The 19088-nt window shown below is 37.3% G+C and overlaps 1 protein-coding gene across 1 annotated transcript; it reads left to right on the top strand.

Moving 5' to 3' along the window:
- Positions 1-613: 613 nt before the first annotated feature.
- LOC309435821 (protein-glutamine gamma-glutamyltransferase 5-like) lies at positions 614-14208 on the top strand (the record flags this gene model as incomplete). Its single annotated transcript, XM_082044566.1, has 13 exons — positions 614-620; positions 3140-3319; positions 3628-3870; positions 4844-4962; positions 5471-5599; positions 5828-6005; positions 6914-7046; positions 8055-8158; positions 8258-8500; positions 9954-10280; positions 11233-11390; positions 11677-11810; positions 12618-14208. The coding sequence occupies 13 exons, from the start codon at positions 614-616 to the stop codon at positions 14206-14208; spliced, it is 3546 nt and encodes a 1181-aa protein (XP_081900692.1).
- Between the last annotated feature and the right edge of the window lie 4880 nt (positions 14209-19088).

The following is a 19088-nucleotide window of genomic DNA, read 5'->3' as shown; positions in this document are numbered from 1 at the left end:
TTCTGACCATTTTATTCTGACCTCCACCTGAAGGGAGTGCCACGTAGACTTTCTGAAAGCTGGGATTTCTGCTTATATTATAAAAAAATGCCCATTGGTGATCATATTCATTGAGTCTAAATTCAGTCTACTGTTCTTTATTGTTTTCCTACAGGTGACTGAAGATGTCTAGACAGAAAGGAACAGTAGCTGCTGGAATTTATGGGAATTTCAAATGGCTAAAAATAATGGCTTATGATAAAATACATTTAGATTTTTCCTGGTCCTAAAATATTGTTGAGACATGGCAAGTTGTGGGACATTGAGTACTATGCAATAGGTGAGGTACCAAGATCTCTCCCTCCCTTCAGCCGCAGGACTCTCCCTAATAATGCTGGAAGTTAAAATGAATCATGTATGAGCATCAGTAGACATATGGGTGGGGCCTCTTTGTAAACTGGTATTTTGTTGATGCAATATGTGTGACAGCCTTTTGGTTCTGAATATAAATGTTACTGAGAGGAAATTAGGCTGGTTCTTTGAGGAGATCAGCCAGACCTTGCAGTGAATCTCACTGAGGAGCAGATACTTGCAGCAGCACTGTGCTTCAGATACTAGTACATGTAGAAGAAAAATGGAAGGTAAGTGTCTTGAAACTTTGCTATTACTTGACTCAGTACTGGAAGCAGAAATAATTAAATGGTCAGGAGTAAGGGCAAAAAAAAAAAACAAACCAACAAACCGCATGTATTGCTGTGTGGAATCAAGTCTAGGGATTACTTCTGTATTTTAGATTTTATTTGTGGACTTAGTGATAAAAAAAAAAACTTTTGAAAAAAACCTTTCCTTTCATGAAGGAAAAAGAGAGCTACCAAGAAGAACTCTTGAAACAACAGCCAATCCTGAGAATAAGAAAGGGCATGGAAAGAATATTTCTTTCCTGTATAAACTACAAAGTACTGGTTCTCAGTATTCTCATGCTAGAAGCAATTATTTCATAATAGATACCTGAAGTAGTCTCTCTTCAATGAAGGCAATATGTGAAGTGATAGAGAGCTCTTGACTGATATTGGAGGTTGGGTTTCTACCAGAGAGATGTGAAATTGATTAACCTTTAGGATTCTCTGCACTACCTTTGGTTAAGAAGGTAATTGTTAGCTCCTTTATGATCTAGCTATGATAATTAACTTTGATAAGCAAACTGTTGACTGACTTTTGAGAACTTTCTTAGCTAACATGTAGTATCTCAACTCCCTGATGTTCCGGTTCAGCTGGATTCATGAGTGGATGAAGTGTAGTCGTCTTGGCTTATAAACGCCTCCAGAGGATGGGCGAGGATCTACCAGGTTCTTTCAGTTCTCTTGACCACAGGAATTTGTCATGTGTTTTATAAGCTCTTCTAGTCCTTTTTGTTCAGACAGAATGCTTTGCATTATGGTTGACGACTCTCATTAAATAGGAGATTTTCAGTTCAATTCTTTTATTCTTTTTTGTCAGCAGGTATGATGCCTTCATGAGCAATAATGATGTAATGCACTGCTGTATTTTTTGGTTTTTGCTGATAGTGCACATGTTTTTAACGTGGATAATGCCCAGGTCTGATTTATTTGCTGATCTTTGCTGAAGAGCTGAATAACCAGTTCATTACCCAGTTTAAATGGTGAAATGAAAAATGAAATTGTTTGGGTTCAAGCAAACATATCAGAAAAAGCCACCTTTTTATTTTTTCTTCTTATTTTATTTTATTTTATTTTATTTTATTTTATTTTATTTTATTTTATTTTATTTTATTTTATTTTATTTTATTTTATTTTATTTTATTTTATTTTATTTTATTTTATTTTATTTTATTTTATTTTATTTTTTAATTTTTTTTTTATTCCTCCCTCCCATCCCCTTTCCCCTTGCAATTAATTTCAATTAGGATTTACTTCAGGATGTGATCCTGGGAAGCTTAACTGTTTTTTGTTAAAAGTGTCCCAGTCCCATGGGCTTAGCTATGAGTCTGCTTTTATGTGGATACACCCTTGTTTCTGGATGGGAAAGATTAGTTTCCCATAAATACCAACTCTGTATTCAACTTAGTGCCAATATAGTTAGAGGAGTTGTGTTGTTTGGTTGTTCTGCAGGTTTAGCAGGGCAAAACTTAACCCTTTAGAATTAAAATAATATACAAGACTTTGTAGTTCAGTAAGCTCAATTTCCAAAACTGCTGAGACTCTGTGGCTCCCATTGTCTTCAATTAGAGTGAAGCACTTTTCAAAATAAGAAGTTGTATGCAAATAAGTAAAAATGAGTGTTGCCACCCATCCTTCTGGCACCAGAATCATAATTACCCTTATGAAATGGCTGATATCCAGGTAGGATGCCTAAGGGAGCATCAGCCAAGATTTTTGTCAAGCTAATCATAGCACTTAGCATAGATTGTCAGCATTTTTTAAGATGTCACAATTTGTGAATATTTCCTTCTGCATTTAGTTCCTCAAAAATGTCTGAAAACCTTTTATGACTTTGGGAAGTGCAGGTTGAGATATTTGCATGTATATTTAAGAGTATTTACAATTTTGGGGAGATATTTATTAATATCTATTTTTTTCATAACTCATTTGGAGTGCCACAGAAGCTTTCAAATACCTACATTTACTTTCAAATCTTTTATTTATTCAATTTACTTGATTATTTTATTACTTGCATAAAAAGAAAAAAACTCCTCTCAACTCACAGTGTGTGCAAAACATTTGCTGTCTAGCTGTGGTTGAAAAGTAACCATCTACAGACAGCGTGTTGTAACATGGAGAGAATATTCCAACGCTAAATCAATTTTTCAAGTAGGGATAATAACTTCGTCCCTCCAAATCAGGTATTTATAAATCAAGACGACGCTATATAAAAGATGTGAAATATGTAGCATAGCTTTATAAATCAAAGTGTTATACAAGTTTCCACCTGCAAGCTAGGGAAGTGGCAAACTCGTAAGGATACTTTCATGGATGTATGTCTCAGTCTCAATGTTGCTGAATTTTGAATGAACTCTTGAATGATTTTTTCTGTCTTTCATCATTATCTCTTCCTTCATTTAATCTTGACCTCAGCCAATGATGGGGATACCATTATCTGTTGTTTTGTTTTTTTTTTTTTTCCTTTGAATTTCATCCTACAGTCATCGAACTGGGAGAAGTTGACCTGAACTGTCCTTCCAACTGCCAAATTCATAATACTCATTTCTTCGGAACTGACAGACAGATAATAAGGAGAGGCCAAGCCTTCAGCTTCTATGCTCACTTCCAGAATCGAGAATGGGATGACGCTGTGGACCAGGCTGTTTTCACAGTGGAGACAGGTAGTCACTCCCAAACTCTGTCTAGTCTTTCCCAGTCCTTTGCTGGTAAGTGATATTTCCCACAGTCATCAGTGGCAAATAGTATCTACTTATTCATCTTCTGTATGAAGAGAATACCTTCCCGTAACTCAGGCAGTTCTGCTAATATGTAAAGTTTTCTCACTCTGCTAAAGAAGTGACAAGTGAAAAAAAAAAAAAAAAATCCACCCTTGGGAGCTTTGCATTGCAAATGATGGCTAAACAAATTACTCGCCTTTTACGTGTGCCTCGTTTAGTCTGATTGAAGTTGTATTTCTTTTCCTGAAAAGGCCTCAGACCCTGTGAATCAAATGAGACAAAATGTACCTTCCCAATGGGCAGATGTCTAGATCAAACCTGCTGGAGTGCTTCCTACAAAGTTCATCAGCCAAAATGCATCAATATCAGCATGTTTCCTCCCTCCAGTGCCTGCATTGGCCGTTATATTCTCAATATGCAAGTCACATCTTGTGGTCACACATATCAGCGATGTCTTGGAGATTTTTATGTCCTTTTTAACCCTTGGTGTGCAGGTAAGAACTCTGGTAATGATCAGACAGTTTTAAGAAAAATGCTAGTGATGGGTAAAAATGTTGAACATATTTATTACTTAGCTGGCAAATAAAGGATGGAGTCACAGAAATAATGAGCAACAGGGAAGGATTTAGTTTTTTTGTTTTTTTTTTTTTTCCTGCAAGTTCAAGACTGTCTCAAGCTAATGTTTTGGTTTGGTTTCTTAATGGTAGTAGAGATATAGTGTAGTTTTTCCCCTCCACTTTCAAAATGACTTGAAAGGACAAGAAGTAACAGACACAAACTGAAATACAGGAGGTTTCCTTCGAACACCAGGAAACACTTTTTTTACCATGGGAGTGACTGAGGACTAGCAAAGGTAGCCAACAGAATCTGTAGAGTCTCCCTCCTTGGAGATATTCAAAAGCCATCTGGACGGGGTTTTGGGCAGCTGGTTCCTTGTGTCCCTGTTTGAGCAGGGTGGTTGGACCAGATAACCTGCAGAGGTCCCTTCCAACCTCAACCATTCTGTGATTCTGTGAATTCTGTGGTATCACTATGAAGTAATATAGTACAAATGTAAATGAAATTTTGTAGATCTGGTTCTGGTAGCAAGCAATTCTGGAATCTGTAGGAACTTGCCAAAATCATTACCTGACAAATATTCATGTTGTTTATGCTTTTGATCTGATCAAAATCAGATACCCAACTCTAAGTGCACTGTGTTTGACTACTAGAACAAATTAGTGTGAAGATAAATTGCAAGGTCTGTAATTCAGGTGTACAATAACAGGGAGAGACTAAATAAAACTAATATCTAGCTGTAAACAGAAATGGATTGCCTGTGAATGTTTAAAGAGTCTGCACCCTTGAACATGTTTACAAACATAAAACAAAAACAGGTGGGAAAAGAAAGGGATACAATGAAGTAGAAGATATAGAAATGCTAGAAATGTATGTATTGTCTGACTGATAGCTCTACATCTTTTCCAGATGACCCTGTGTATATGGACAATCAGGCCCATAGAGAAGAATATGTTCTGAATGAACATGGGTTACTATATGAAGGAGTTCACAAGCATATTACCTGTCGACCATGGCACTTTGGACAGGTACTTTTTGAAAACATGTTCAGAAGCAGATATCATCCATATACAGATAAAGGAAGTCTTTTCCAGATATTTTCAGAAATGCATGTTATGTTATAGAGTGCAAAAGTCGCTTGGACCAGTCCAGACAATGCATGCACAGAACAAAATATTTGAGATTCTCAGTGTAGCCCAAACAACTGGAAGGAAGTTTTCTGTAGTAAAATTAAGGAATCTGCAGAATGTTCTTGAAAAAGGTGAAACAGAATATTGTGCTTTTGAAAGAATATTATTCTATTGGTCAAACATAAGCAAAAATGGCATGTTTTTCCCTTTAATTTTTCTTTAGGTAAGCAGACAAAGTCATGCAGACCAATAGGAGCTGTGCTTGATAAAAAAAAAAAAAAAGCAAAAAAAGCAGGGGAGGAGAGAGAGTACCTCATATACATTAATAGGACTGGACTGTTGATAAGAAAGGAAATTTATCAATGTCAGAATACCATGATACCTGTGTTAACTTCTCTTTCCTCAGTTTGAAGAAGGGATTTTGGATATCTGCTTGAAAATCCTAGACATGGGTGCGAGTTACCATCAAGGCTCTGATCGCGACCGCTGTTGGCGCAATGATCCTGTGCATGTCAGCATGGTGGTAAACCACATGGTAAGACCTCTAATGGTGTGTGACCTCTGAAGAGATGGTGTCACACTTCATTGTATTATAGAAGGACAAATTACACTGCAATCTAACACAGTACGAGTAGCAGGGAAAATCCTTTCTGTGCTCAAATATAGAGGATAAATTAACTTGTAATTCTGATTTTGTGATATACTTAGGATGTGAAGACATGGTTAGCTGTTTGAAAAAGTTGTTTTTCTTTTTTCTTTCTAGATATGCAGCCATACCACTAACAGTATCATGAAACTTCCAGAAAACAATGATTACCTGAAAGGAACAAAACCATTTTCCTGGAATGGAAGTGTCCCTATTCTTCAGCAGTGGTACAAAGGCAGATGCAGACCAGTCAGATATGGGTACTGTGGGCCTCTTGCTTCCGTAATGTGCACAGGTATGATATTTCAATCTGCCCTTACCTAGTTATCCAAAGAAAGAGAGAAAGCCAGGATCAAAAACCTTCAACCCATATAACTACTAAGAAGCATATTACTTATAAATACTTTATTAGAAAATAAATGGAATATTTTTCTCTTGTTACAATATAACTTATAACACAATGGTTTTTATCATCCTATTGCTTTCCTACATAGCATGAAAAGCAAGAAGAAAAGCAGTACTGTCTTTTCTGTGACCTTTATACCATGCAGCTGTCTATATTGCAGCTTTTATTAAAACACAAAGCAAGTGCAGCATTGTGGAGCCAAAATTTATCTTTTGGCTGAGCTTTCAAGGAAGACAAAAAACACTAAGTTATGAACAGGAAGAAGACCTCTAGCAATGTCTCCTCCAAATCATAAAGGCAGCAGGCCATATTCTTTTACTGAAAAAAGATAACAGTGAGCTGAACTCTACAGACAAAAAAAATGAGTTCCAACTTTATGCCATTTATTAACTGAACCTGATTCTGCAGTGAAGGAAATGAAATTGATATTCTGTAGACGAATTTATATGTACTACACACTGTATTTTTTAAAGAAAAAAAGAAAAAGGTGTTTTATTAATAGAGGATCAATATTGTTATTATTTCTGAATTTAAAACAAATGTGGTTTGGATTTTGTTGGTTTTTAAGCTGAAAGGGTCAAGAAACCATCCCTTTTTGCTAGGGTCTTTTCAGACTACTTTTCAACCACTAAAAAGAAGTTTTGAAGAAGGAATCACTGCATCCCAAATATTGACTCCTGTCCACTGTGTTTATATAGTTGAAACATAGAATGTAGGAGAAATAATTATAAATTAAGTGAAGGATTTGCTTGATTATTTAAGATTTGCAATAACTCATGAATATTTTTTCCTTCCAGTGATGAGGTGTTTGGGAATTCCAAGCCGTGTTGTCACAAACTTCTGTTTTCCGTGTTCAGTTGAGAATCCCCTTGGTATCAATGAGATTTTTGACTGTACTGGAAAAAACCTGTGTGGTAAAGACAAGCTATGGTAAGTAAGGAATAAACAAGCTCTTTTGTTTTCATCAAAAATCAAGTGATAGAAAAACTAGTGTAAATCTAGCAGGTCAGTGTATCTCTCTCATTGGTGTGACAAGGCTGTTCAGTTTCCTAATATAGTATTTCAATAACATTAAATTGCTGAAGAGGCAGTCTGCTCAATCCACATTTTCAAACAAGGAAAGAACCCCACACTTGCGAGAATTGTTGCTTATCCTTCTCAGTTGAAAGAATAAGGCCATCAATCTTAGCAGCTGTAAAAATATTTAGTAGATCATGAAATGCAAGCAAAAATTTATAACAAATTTTGACTATTATCTTCAGTCATAATATTTGGTTGATAATCATGTTGTATTCTTGAGGTTCCTTATCACGGATTGCTTTATTCTTGTAAACCATTCAATTCATGTTCATGTAACTATGACATTATCAGTAATCAAAGCAGAATTTTATGTTTTCATCCTTGGCCTGTACATTTTTAGTTTCACTGCACCAAATATTTTTTGTATCCAAGTCTCATCTGTAAGCGATTTTAATGAATTTTCTGCCCTTTCACATGCCAGAAAGGTGAGGTCAAACTGAAATATTATGGGAATGAGGATCTTAATTTAGCACAAAAGACTTAAGGGTTTATTCTTTGTTAAATCATTAAAAAGAAGACTGAGACAATATGTGATTTTCTTCTAAAGAACAGGAGAAAAATATTAGGAAAATAAAATACACAAAATAACTGTGTTGGAACATTGTCAACTAAAAAAAAAAAAGAAAAGTCTGTAAGAAGAATGTTTTGCAATCAGATCTGCAGGGGGCTGGAACAAATTTCTACTCTGAGTGATATAAAAGAAACCAAACAACTCCTGTCCAGAAAATCATTAACAGTGTTAAAGCATAGTCTTCAATTGATTAAAAGGTTATCTCTGACATGGTTTTCCTCCATGGCAAGTCATTGAACTTGATGATCCAAGAGATGTCTTTCATCCTATATTCCTGCATTTTACAGGCGATATCACTGTTGGAATGAATCTTGGATGGCTCGCAGAGACCTAAATCAATGCTGTGGTGATTGGCAGTGTCTGGATCCGACGCCTTTAGAAACGGGCAGAGGTAAGTGTTCACTGTAACTGTAATTATTCTACTCAGCTTATGTTGTTGAATTTCTCTGCCACTCAGGTTACAACATTTTACAAATTTTTTGTTATCTAGGTTCAGCTTGCAGTGGTCCTACATGGGTTCGAAGCATCAGAGAAGGGGAGCTGGACTTGGACTATGATGGTCATCATATGTTTTCTCGAGTAAATTCAAACTATGTTGGCTGGCTTTCCCAAAACAATGGCAAAAGAACAAAATTTTTCTGTGATGCTTGGCCATGTGGACAACGTCTAATCACCAAGAGTGTTGGCAGTGAGCTGTTCGAAGATATCACTGGGGCTTACAAGTATGAGCTAGGTATGATGAAAAGTCATTAAATGATTTAGAGGAAATCTTAAATGCTAATCATATAAAATTATCAATGTAATCTGTTCCGTGTTAAAATGAGTAGAACAATCTAAAGTTGTCTTTTTTTTTTTTTTTTTTTTTTGAGAAAGAGGAAGATGCCCTTCTTTTCAAAGATCTTGATTCTTAAACTTATAAACTTATTTAGATGATTCAAACAAAACACACAATAATTACATCCAGATGGATAGGAGAAGAGAGGGTAGGATATATCAGTTGGAAGAGATCTACCACTATCCAGTCCAACTACCTGACTATTTCAGGGCTGATCAAAAGTTAGAGCATATTGTCAAGGGCATTGTCCAAATGCCTCTTAAACACTTGACAGACTTGGGGCATCGACCACCTCTCTAGGAAGCCTGTTTCAGTGTTTGACCACCCTCTTGGTAAATAAATGCTTCCTAATATCAAATCCAAACCTCCCTTTGCACAGCTTTGAGACACTCTCACATGTCCTATCACTGGATATCGGAGAGAAGGGATCAGCATGTCTCTCCTCCCCATGTTCCCTTCTCAGAAAGCTGTAGAGAGCAATGAGGTTGCTCCTCAACCTCCTTTTCTCCAAACTAGAGAAACCAAAGATGTTAGCTCCTCCTCATAGGACATGACTTCCAGCACTTTTAATACCACTGTTCATAGGTACATGCTTTGGTCTCATCTATACAGCAGTTTAAAATATTAGCAGTCTTTAGATAATCTAAGAAATCCTAAATGCTTTTAAACCCGGGATTATTTTATTACTTCTTGCACCAGGTCTGTCAGAAAATACACTTACTTACTAAATTCATGTGTTACCATGATATTCTGCTGGTCTTACTTTGGGATACTAATTTTCATCTTCCAGTAGTGAAGAGGAGTTCAACCAGCAAAATTACCTAAAGGAATAGAGTGGATCACAGCTGATCAGTTGATTGTAAAATTGCAAGTTCTGTTGCGAGTTCTGGCATGTTGGTTTTTTTGTTTGTTTGTTTGTTTTGTTGTTTGTTTGTTTTTGTTTGTTTGGTGTTTTTTTGTTGTGTTTTTTTTTTTCCAAGCAGGAACAACAGCAAAAAATAGTTTCTTTGTCTGAATGGAGTATTTTGCCTTTTGAGAAACATGGTAACATTTAATATTCACCCAAAGCCTTATAAAGTGTTACATTTTGAGTTTTGCATTAACTATACATTTTGAAATTTACATGGCCATTTTTGCATTTAACTAATAAAAGTAATTTTTTAATGCCTTTTGGAAATATTTATTTACTTCTGTGCATTCAAACTGCTGTGTTTCATTATCTAGTGGGTTTATTCTACACTACAATAGACTTCATGAAGGAGGAGGAAGAAATTTAATTATCTTTATTATTTAGGTATATGTGACTTCTCTTGCCTCCACCAGACTCATTATCACGTGTCTTCTTCAACAGGTTCTGTGAAAAACAAAGAAGCCTATTACCGGGCATACAGAAGAATTCATCCAGGGTACTGCAATGCTTCCAATTGTCATATTGACAGAGAGTTATCATCTCTGCAAAACCCATTTTTGAGTGATTCTGGTATTAACATGAGGTTCAAGATGGCTAACTGCCCAATGTATGGTGAAGATGTCCAACTGCACTGGCTGCTTGAAAATCTGCGTAGTGAAAACAAAAACCTGAAGTTCAATTTGAGTGCACAAATAGTAACCTACAGTGGTTGCCCAATGGATCAATTTTGGAAAGACACTGTGACTGTCACGTTGGGTCCAAGGGAAGGTAAGAGGGTCAGTTTTTCTAAGGCTCTTCTGTCCACTCTTCTCATATGATAATTTACTTTTTAGGATTAGTGGAGACTTCCTAATAGTGGTGGGAAGTGAAATGAATACAGTGTTTAGTATTGGCAGCTGAATTCACTTTAGGGTGAACATTCAAAAATCAGCACAATGTTAATACCACACGTATAGTGACAGGGCAATTCATAGTCTTTGCCTGATTTTTCATGGCTCAGAGATTCTGAGGATCATTTAAAAATTTGTTTCCATTAAAAATTCAATTCTGGATTCTATATTCAATATAAAGATAAAGTTAGAGCTGTTTATCAGACAAGCAATTTATATCCTTTGGCCAGCAGATATTAGCCAGGGTAAAACACTGATTTTGAGTGTTAAAGTAATTATTTCCAGATGTACTATGTACTGGGAAGTACAAAGGTGTATCAGAGCATAAACACTTATTTTGATGGTTAATATCTTTTCCTGGAAGAAAAATCATCCCTTTAATTAGAACACATCATTATAAAAAAACAATCGTATTTGAAATTTACATTCTGTTTTACCAAGTTTTAATTGCCTGAATTCGATTATAATTACTTTAAGAATTATGTTGGAATTAAAGTTTCTAAATATTATTATTATTATTATTATTATTATTATTATTATTATTATTATTATTATTATTATTATTATTATTATTATTATTATTATTAAACAACTAACCTCCCTGTAAATGCACTGGTGTAGTTATATTAACTGAAAAGTATAAAGCTGGTTGTTTAAAGTAGCAATGCATCACCCTAAGCCAGGAAAAATTGTATCTGTTTTCAAAGGTGCTGTGATAACTTTGTATTTAATTAAGCCATTGTAAACACCAGTTAAACTTTATGACAAAGGAAAGTGGAAATATAATCCAAAATATCAGAAAAAATAATTAAAATAAATTTATTTTACAGTGAAAAAAATTCCCCTATGTATATCATATAGCCAATATGGACCTCATCTCTGTGATCACAACATTATGAAGCTAGTTGCTGTCTCAGACCCAGAGTGTGGAGAAGTTCTGATGGTGAGCAGGGATATCGTGGTCAACAGGCCACCTGTTATTGTGAAGGTAAAGAACTTTCATTATGGGATTTGTGATCTAGAGAACAGACTTAGGGACTGTTATTGGCCACTTCCTAGGTACAAAGCCAGTAAACTTATTTTAGCAAGATCAGTGTGATTTAAAATGTATAACAGATACTTAGATTGATGTATAGAGATCATAGAAGTAAATCAGAAAGAAACGTGTATGAACAATCCCTTTTTTCTTTCTTTTTTACTTACATTTATTTACTTCACGGTTTATTTTCTAAGAGTTACAAAGCATAACATTTGTTTGTTTATTTTCTGACTAGCTACTGAGCCAGCCCAGGCTGAAAGTACCATGTACTGCAGAGATCTCCTTCTGCAATCCTCTCCAGGAAGATATGAAGAACTGTGTAATGACATTAGAAGGCTGTGGTTTATTCAAAGAGCCGATGACCATTGAGTAAGATCATCAATTATTTAAATGGGGGTAATATTGGGGATTTAATAAGTTGTTGCTAGATCAGAGCAGGTATTCAGGAAGACAATAGTTCTGACATTTTTGATGTTTAGGACCTGAACCCTTTGTTACTTTGAGATTCCATTAAAAGCCTCAGTCCTCTTGCAACTGATTCATGTATAGCTAGCAAGAAATGCTACTGCTTCATTTTTCTCAAGGTTTAATTTAAGTGCATGTTTCAAATTTCTGTCTGAAAGGGCATGCACTTTTTCTTCACAAGAAATCCTAGCTGGGTCCCACATCCCTTGTAATTCTATTGAGTTTATCATTGAATTCTTCTAAATATTCATGAACTGGCTCCACATACTCGAACAATTAGGAAAAGACATTGCGAAATAGCAATATGCATTCTGAGCTCATAAGATGTTAATCACAGGAAGCTGGAAATGTCCAGGATGCTATAACATCCTAGGAAAAGTAGCTGTTCATTAATATGTATTGCTTTTCTTCATGACAAGGAGAATTGACAGAAGTATGACTAGTTTTGAGGGAAAGCAATTAGGAATTGTTCTTACTGAATAATAATGAATTTGATTCCACAAAGCTGCCTGATCCACCTTAGACTACTGGAAATTGAAGCAATAAACACATCTTTGAGGCAGAAGGGTGCTACATTTTTTAAGTTGTCACAAGGGTTTGTCTCTGAAAACGTGTTGTAGCAAATCAAACCTAATCGTGTGTGCTCACCTTGTAGTTCTTCAGATCTCTGAGCCACCCAGGGTCCTAATTATTTTCCTTCTCTCAATCCAGTTTGGGAATGCTGGCATCCAACCAACAAGCACGAACCATCGTGGAGTTCACACCTTACAGGCTTGGCAGCCACCGGCTCCTGGCCAACCTCGGATGCCACAAGTTCTCCTATTGCAAGGGATGCGCTAAGGCCGAAGTGTGTAGTCCTGTGGGCCAGAACAGCGCCCCAACTGCCAGCCAGAATGGGTCGCTCCCGGTGTGTGAGAATGGCTCTGTTCCCACAAACAGCTCTGGGCCTGCCCCTGTGGTGGACCCTGGGTTCAACTCCATGTGTGAATATATATGTATCCCAGTGTGCAACCCCAACTGCAGTGCAGGGGGCCAGCCTGTATATGACTTTGTGTACCTCCCTGCGGGCCATCCCTTATGCAACTCCATCTGCAACCAAGGCTTCAATCCAAGTGTCAATCCTGGTTTTGAAGTAGGAGGTGATCCTGGCTTCCGTGTCATATGCGAGACTGTGCCTCCAGCTACGTGTGCCCCGATGCCTTCATCTGCGTACGGCTCCATGCCTGCCCCAACATCCAACCCTGTGTGTGCCCCTATGCCTCATGTGGTCTTCGAGACAGGTTCTGCTCCTGCACAGCAGGCTGGAGGTGGAGTGGGGCCAATGTCCTACTCTGTCTCCGTCCCTGCAAATAATGCGGTGAGTGCCCTGCTGTCCCACTTCATGGTTGGCTCCAGTCCTGCTGTGGCAACTCAGGCAGTCCCTACCCATATGGCTGCTCCATCATCCCACCCAGTGTGCACTCCAGTAGTCCACACTGTTGGCAGTCCCATGACACCACCAGCTCCTGTTGTAGTGCCTGGTGCCTCCATCTCGCATGTTGTCCTTGGCTCTGCACCCTCTCCCGCTGCCCAGGCTCCATGTGGTCCGACAGCAAACCTGCCTGCCCAACCCCTGAGTGCTCCGACACCTCACAGCATGTGCTCCCCAGCCCCTCGTCCCGTGGGACCCCCAGCAGCCCACTCACTGTGCTCTCCATCCCCTCGCCCAGTGGGACCCCCCGCGTCTCACTCACTGTGTTCCCCCACCTCAGTCTCCCTGGGTGCTGCAGGGTCCCGTCCCAACAGCTCACCTGCCGCTTGCCCTGAGGACTCTTTGGCAGCCTGCCCCCCATGCCCCCCGGCCCCACGCCCTCTGGCAGCTGGCACAGCCCGCTCCCTCTGCACCCCCGTCTCTCGCTCTCTCTCCATGGTTGTGGGCACGTCGGGGTCTCGCTCAGTGTGTGGGCCTCAGTGGGGCCCTTCCCGTAATACCACAACTCGTTTAGGTTCCCAGTCCACATGGACAAGCACCTCCCACTCAGCATGGAGCTCCACGGGGCGCTTGAGCTACTCCCCATTGTCCCGCACTGCCTATGGCACACTCACACGTCCTCCATACAGCTCCTTGTCCCGCTCCTCCTACACCTTGTCCCGCTCCGCCTACAACACGCTGCCTCGCTCCACCTCTCCCTCTCCCTATGCCACCCTGCCCCGCTCTGGATCACGCCCTACCAACAGCAGCACCCTAGCCCACACTGGGTCCCGCACGCCCTGGAGCCCCAGCAGGAGCACTCTCACCTACTTCAAACGCAAATACCTGTAGTGGAAAGTAACCTGGCAAAAAGCCAAAGCCAGTGAATTAAAGCCCGTGCGCAGAACCTTTGAAAGAGGTTAGAAATAGGGTGATGGAAAGCAGCGCGCATAATCCTGAGTGTTTATCCATGTATTTGAGATGTGCCAGAAAACAGGCTGCTAGCTGACCACTGAGGGATGCATTTGATGTGATACTCATAGGTCTTGAGATACGGTACGGTGAAAGTGACAAATGAATGTGCTCCCCACGGAGCCATAGTGACACTAGTTGCACAGTGCAGGTAATCGGACTTACTTTCTCAGTCAAGCTGTTTTATAAATGATGCGGTTTCACTCTCTCTTCTCTTTATTTCTTGGAATGCGTATTTCTCAGATCTCCCTGGGTTGCAGTACTTACACCAAATCTCTCTCCCTGCATGTAATGTGCTGTCCTTGGGATACTGCAAAGAGGTGGCAGCAGATCTGCCTCACATCTCACCTAATAGACATTGGGGTCCTGAGTCCCCAGTACTGTTGTGGCTTGGGTCAGTTCTGCATGCACTCATATTTCCTTAGTTATGAGGCAATGAAAACTGTTGAGGTCATGGAGTAACTAAAGCATTATCAATCAACTAAAGATTTCTTCTTTTCTTTTCTTTTCTTTTCTTTTCTTTTCTTTTCTTTTCTTTTCTTTTCTTTTCTTTTCTTTTCTTTTCTTTTCTTTTCTTTTCTTTTCTTTTCTTTTCTTTTCTTTTCTTTTCTTTTCTTTTCTTTTCTTTTCTTTTCTTTTCTTTTCTTTTCTTTTCTTTTCTTTCCTTTCCTTTCCTTTTCTTTTCTCTTTTCTTTTCTTTTCTTTTCTTTTTTTCTTTCTTTTCTTTTCATTTCTTTTCTTTCTTTTCTTTTCTTTCTCTTTTCTTTTCTTTTCTTTTCTTTTCTTTTCTTTTCTTTTCTTTTCTTTTCTTTTCTTTTCTTTTCTTTTCTTTTCTTTTCTTTTCTTTTCTTTTCTTTTCTTTTCTTTTCTTTTCTTTTCTTTTCTTTTCTTTTCTTCTCTTCTCTTCTCTTCTCTTCTCTTCTCTTCTCTTCTCTTCTCTTCTCTTCTCTTCTCTTCTCTTCTCTTCTCTTCTCTTCTCTTCTCTTCTCTTCTCTTCTCTTCTCTTCTTTTTTTTCTTTTTTCTTTTTTCTTTTTTTCCTTTTTTTTCTTTTTCTCTGTTTTCTTTTTTCTTTTTTTTCTTTTTTCTTTTTTTTTCTTTTCTTTTTTCTTTTTTCTTTTTTATTTTTTCTTTTTTCTTTTCTTTTTTTCTTTTTTTCTTTTTTCTTTTCTTTGTTTTCTGTTTTCTTTCTTTTCTCTGTTGTTTGTTTTTTGTTTTTTGTTTTGTTGTTTGTTTGGTTTTTTTTTTTTTTTTGGTAATAAAAAAAAAGAAAAAAAATTAGTATTCCTACTCTTGCTGTATTGCAGTTCCAGTATCAGGAATCCAAAGGTCAGGTCAGAAAGGCTGCGAAGTTGATGAACAATTAATACTACTTTTTTGGCTTTCATAACTGAATGTTGTTCATGTAGCACATTCCAAAGATTTTCTCATATTTTTTGCATGCATTTAGATTAATGGGAAAAGCTTCAATTCCAAGTCTGTGCCTTTTTGATTCAGTATAGCTATGAAACTTCTGTCGTTAGACCTGATGACAGTATCCTTTCTTTCCAACATCAAGCCCTCCCAACTGAAAGGTTAAGAAGGTGAATGAAAATGTATTACACCTTCTTGAGATAATTGGTACCATTTTGATGCTAACCTTCTCCTAGTGCTCTGGGAATTGAAATCATACATTGTCATAATAGAACTGTCCCTGAATTTTGGATTTTCTCACAAGAATTTTGCATTTACTGACAACACCTCCTCTGTTATTTTCCTCTAGTGCTCTGTTATTTTTAGTAGCAAGTGTTAGTGGGGTTTTGTGGTAGGATAATTTTGCTGGTGCTGCAGAATTTTCAGTCATGTAGCAATCGTATTTCAATAGTATCACTGTAGTTCACACCCCTTTGCATTTTGATGAGATTGAGTAACCCCCTGGGGATTTTGAAAAGGTGTGGTGTCAGGTGGTAGCTATGAACATGCCATCACTATCAGCTAAGTAGCAATTCTGAGTATGGTAGAATAAATATTTGCCTGGATATTGTAGAAGAGTGGTCATAACTCAGTGACTTGTTTTTTATGCATTTTCAATAGTCTCTGTTAGGTAATTGCTAAGAATTTATTTGCCTGACTGACAATAAAAATAGAAATTTAAAGAAATTTGTATTTCTGGTGTTTTTTTTTTTTTTTTTTTTTTTTTTTTTTTTGTAATATCCCTTCAAAAGTGGAGAATAAATCTCTCCAGATGCACCGGAAAGTGAAATCTTCCTTCCACTACTCTGTTTCCCAATAGTCTGAAACCAAGACTTCAAAATCAGACCTGAAGTTAGGAGAAATCTACAGATTTCCAACTATACCTGAAATACTCAGTTTTGGTATTAGAGGAAAAATTCAGCCACGCTCCTTGTTCACAATAAAGCTTTCCATTTGCAGATGCTGTATGAGATTTTGGTTTTCTTTCATGGTCTGTAAAACTCGTGATTCACAGAAATGCCAAAATGAACAAATCTTTGGGTGTAAGCAGGAGAGCTACCAAAGATACCAAAGCTATCTAATTAAGAAAAGAATAGTGATTTTTTTTTCTTTTTTCTTTTTTCTTTTTTCTTTTTTTTTTTTTTTTTTTTTGAGAGAGAGAGAGAGAGAGACTGTTAATAGTACATGGCACCTACTTCATTACCAAAACCATTTCAGATTTGTTTTCCCAGCAGTGGTTTGACTTCTCTTATTTTCCTCATTTCTGAGAGCCTGATTCTATATTTCAGAAACTGGAAAGATTTGGTCTCAACCTATTAATGTCACTGGAGTTGTTGAGGGTGTGTCCAGACTTTACTCCCCACTCTTCTTGTCATTTATGCTGAATATATCTTGCCTTTGAAAAGTGTTGCAAGTTAGTTATAATTGGAGCTGAAGAAGTGAACAGAAATCCTTTGAAGTTCAAGATGATTCTACTACCAAAGAAATTATCTTGAGTGTGGTGTTGTCACATGCATCCTAGTAATAACAAAAGGTAGGTTGTAGTCTTCTAGCAAAGTCCATTTTACAGCCTCATATTCTTTTGGGGGACTGGAGGAAACCATAAACAACATCAAACAACAAATCCCAAACCAATAATGACAAAAAACTCCCACCAAACAACCAGATTTAAATTATATCCTAGAATGTTTCTGAGTGAAAGGCTCCAACCTATGTTTTATAATGTTTTTCCTACCACAAGAGACATGATTTAAAATTCTACAAAATTTCTATTCCATTTTGTTTTGTTGTGAGTTGGTTTGTTTGTTTCTTATTTTATTTTTCAAATTCCAGTATGTTTCACTTTCTCAAATGCGCTTTCTTGAAGTAGAAACCACAAGAAACTATTTTTTTTTTGTCTAGTGTTTTTGACATATTGCAGATTAAGAGTATTCTGTGAAGTGGTGCAATATGTAATGAAAGTCTATTATAGAAAATGGGAGGCCATGTCAAGAATGACAGTCATCAGATATTGAATACAATGCTATTGTATTTATTTGTTCATGATTATGGTTCTAATTTTAATCTCAGTTCAGACATGTATTTTATTTAAGTGAGGGAAATATATTCACTTGTTTCTAGCAAGTGAAGGTGATTAAAGGCAATTTGTCATGCATGTTCATAGTTATCATTTCTATGATTTAATGTAATAAATGGGAGTATCAGAATTTATTTTTGTATAAAACTAAAATAAAATTGTATTTTTTGTAAAGACAAGGAAGAATCTAGTATTTGATTATTTTCAGTTCTCATCCCTATGTCGTGCTTGCCACAGAGCAGTGTTTAGATCGCTCAAAGAAAAGTGCAACTTAACAGAGCCCAATGGCGAGTTTCTCTCTATTACTGCATAGAGGAATTACAGCAAGGAGAACTGGGTGAGCATTGTTTTAGAGTGATTTATACAGGGACAGGAGATGCGAAAGAGGGGAGGGAGGCCCTCTCATTGAGTCATGAGTTTCAGAATGGATCCCCTTGCCTTCTAAACTCCTTCTCAGAGAGGAGTCTAGGTGTGGCTGGATCCAAACTTAGTCCCAGACCTGGTCAATGCTTTATGTTGAAGAGACATAAAGGGCAAGTGAAAACAGGTAAGAGATTATATGTGTTTATGGTCAAAGATTTATATGTGAATACCCGATTCCTTACGTTGCTTGTCTAGGATTTTAAAGTTTCATCCTGCTGCATCTCAAATTGTTTTCCTCCCATTTAGGGGCCTGGTGTCAGGTTGCTCCGAATTCTGGATCCTAGATCTCTAAAAGCAAGCTCTCAGACATCCAAGTACATAGATATAAATAATTTAATAGAGTAGTACAACAACAAGGTTGGCTCAAGGCCCTTATCTTCTTTAGTTGCAGACATTGTTGATGGTTTATAGCTGTTTTGTTCTGGCCTTGAAGGCATTATTTGGCTCATTGGATCTTGTTTTGCTCAATAAGGTACAAAACAGACCTTATCTTGCAGGTGCTGTTGATAGTTTGTAGCTGATTTGTTTGGCTCAAGTAGATGCAAATTTGGTAAGTATGCACAGAACTTTACAACATACAGTTTAAGATTTCAGCAAATATAGCTTACTGTGTAATGCTAAATTGACAGTATATTAAAAATCATATGCCCTTATAGTTTTAAGTGATTCATTCTATTTAAAACATACTTATTTAAGCTAAATGATTAACATAAAACTTTTTTTTTTTGGCTCACCCAGTGATTTGTGGTTAGTAAAAGATCATCAGCATACAGCCAGACTTGTTTAACAGGGAAAGCTCAAAGAAGGCTC

This window comes from Streptopelia decaocto (assembly GCF_964273445.1).
Source record: "Streptopelia decaocto genome assembly, chromosome: 2".
In the NCBI taxonomy this organism is placed as follows: domain Eukaryota; kingdom Metazoa; phylum Chordata; class Aves; order Columbiformes; family Columbidae; genus Streptopelia; species Streptopelia decaocto.
The sequence above is the reverse complement of the archived record's forward strand: the minus strand, read 5'-3'. Positions and strand labels throughout refer to the sequence as shown.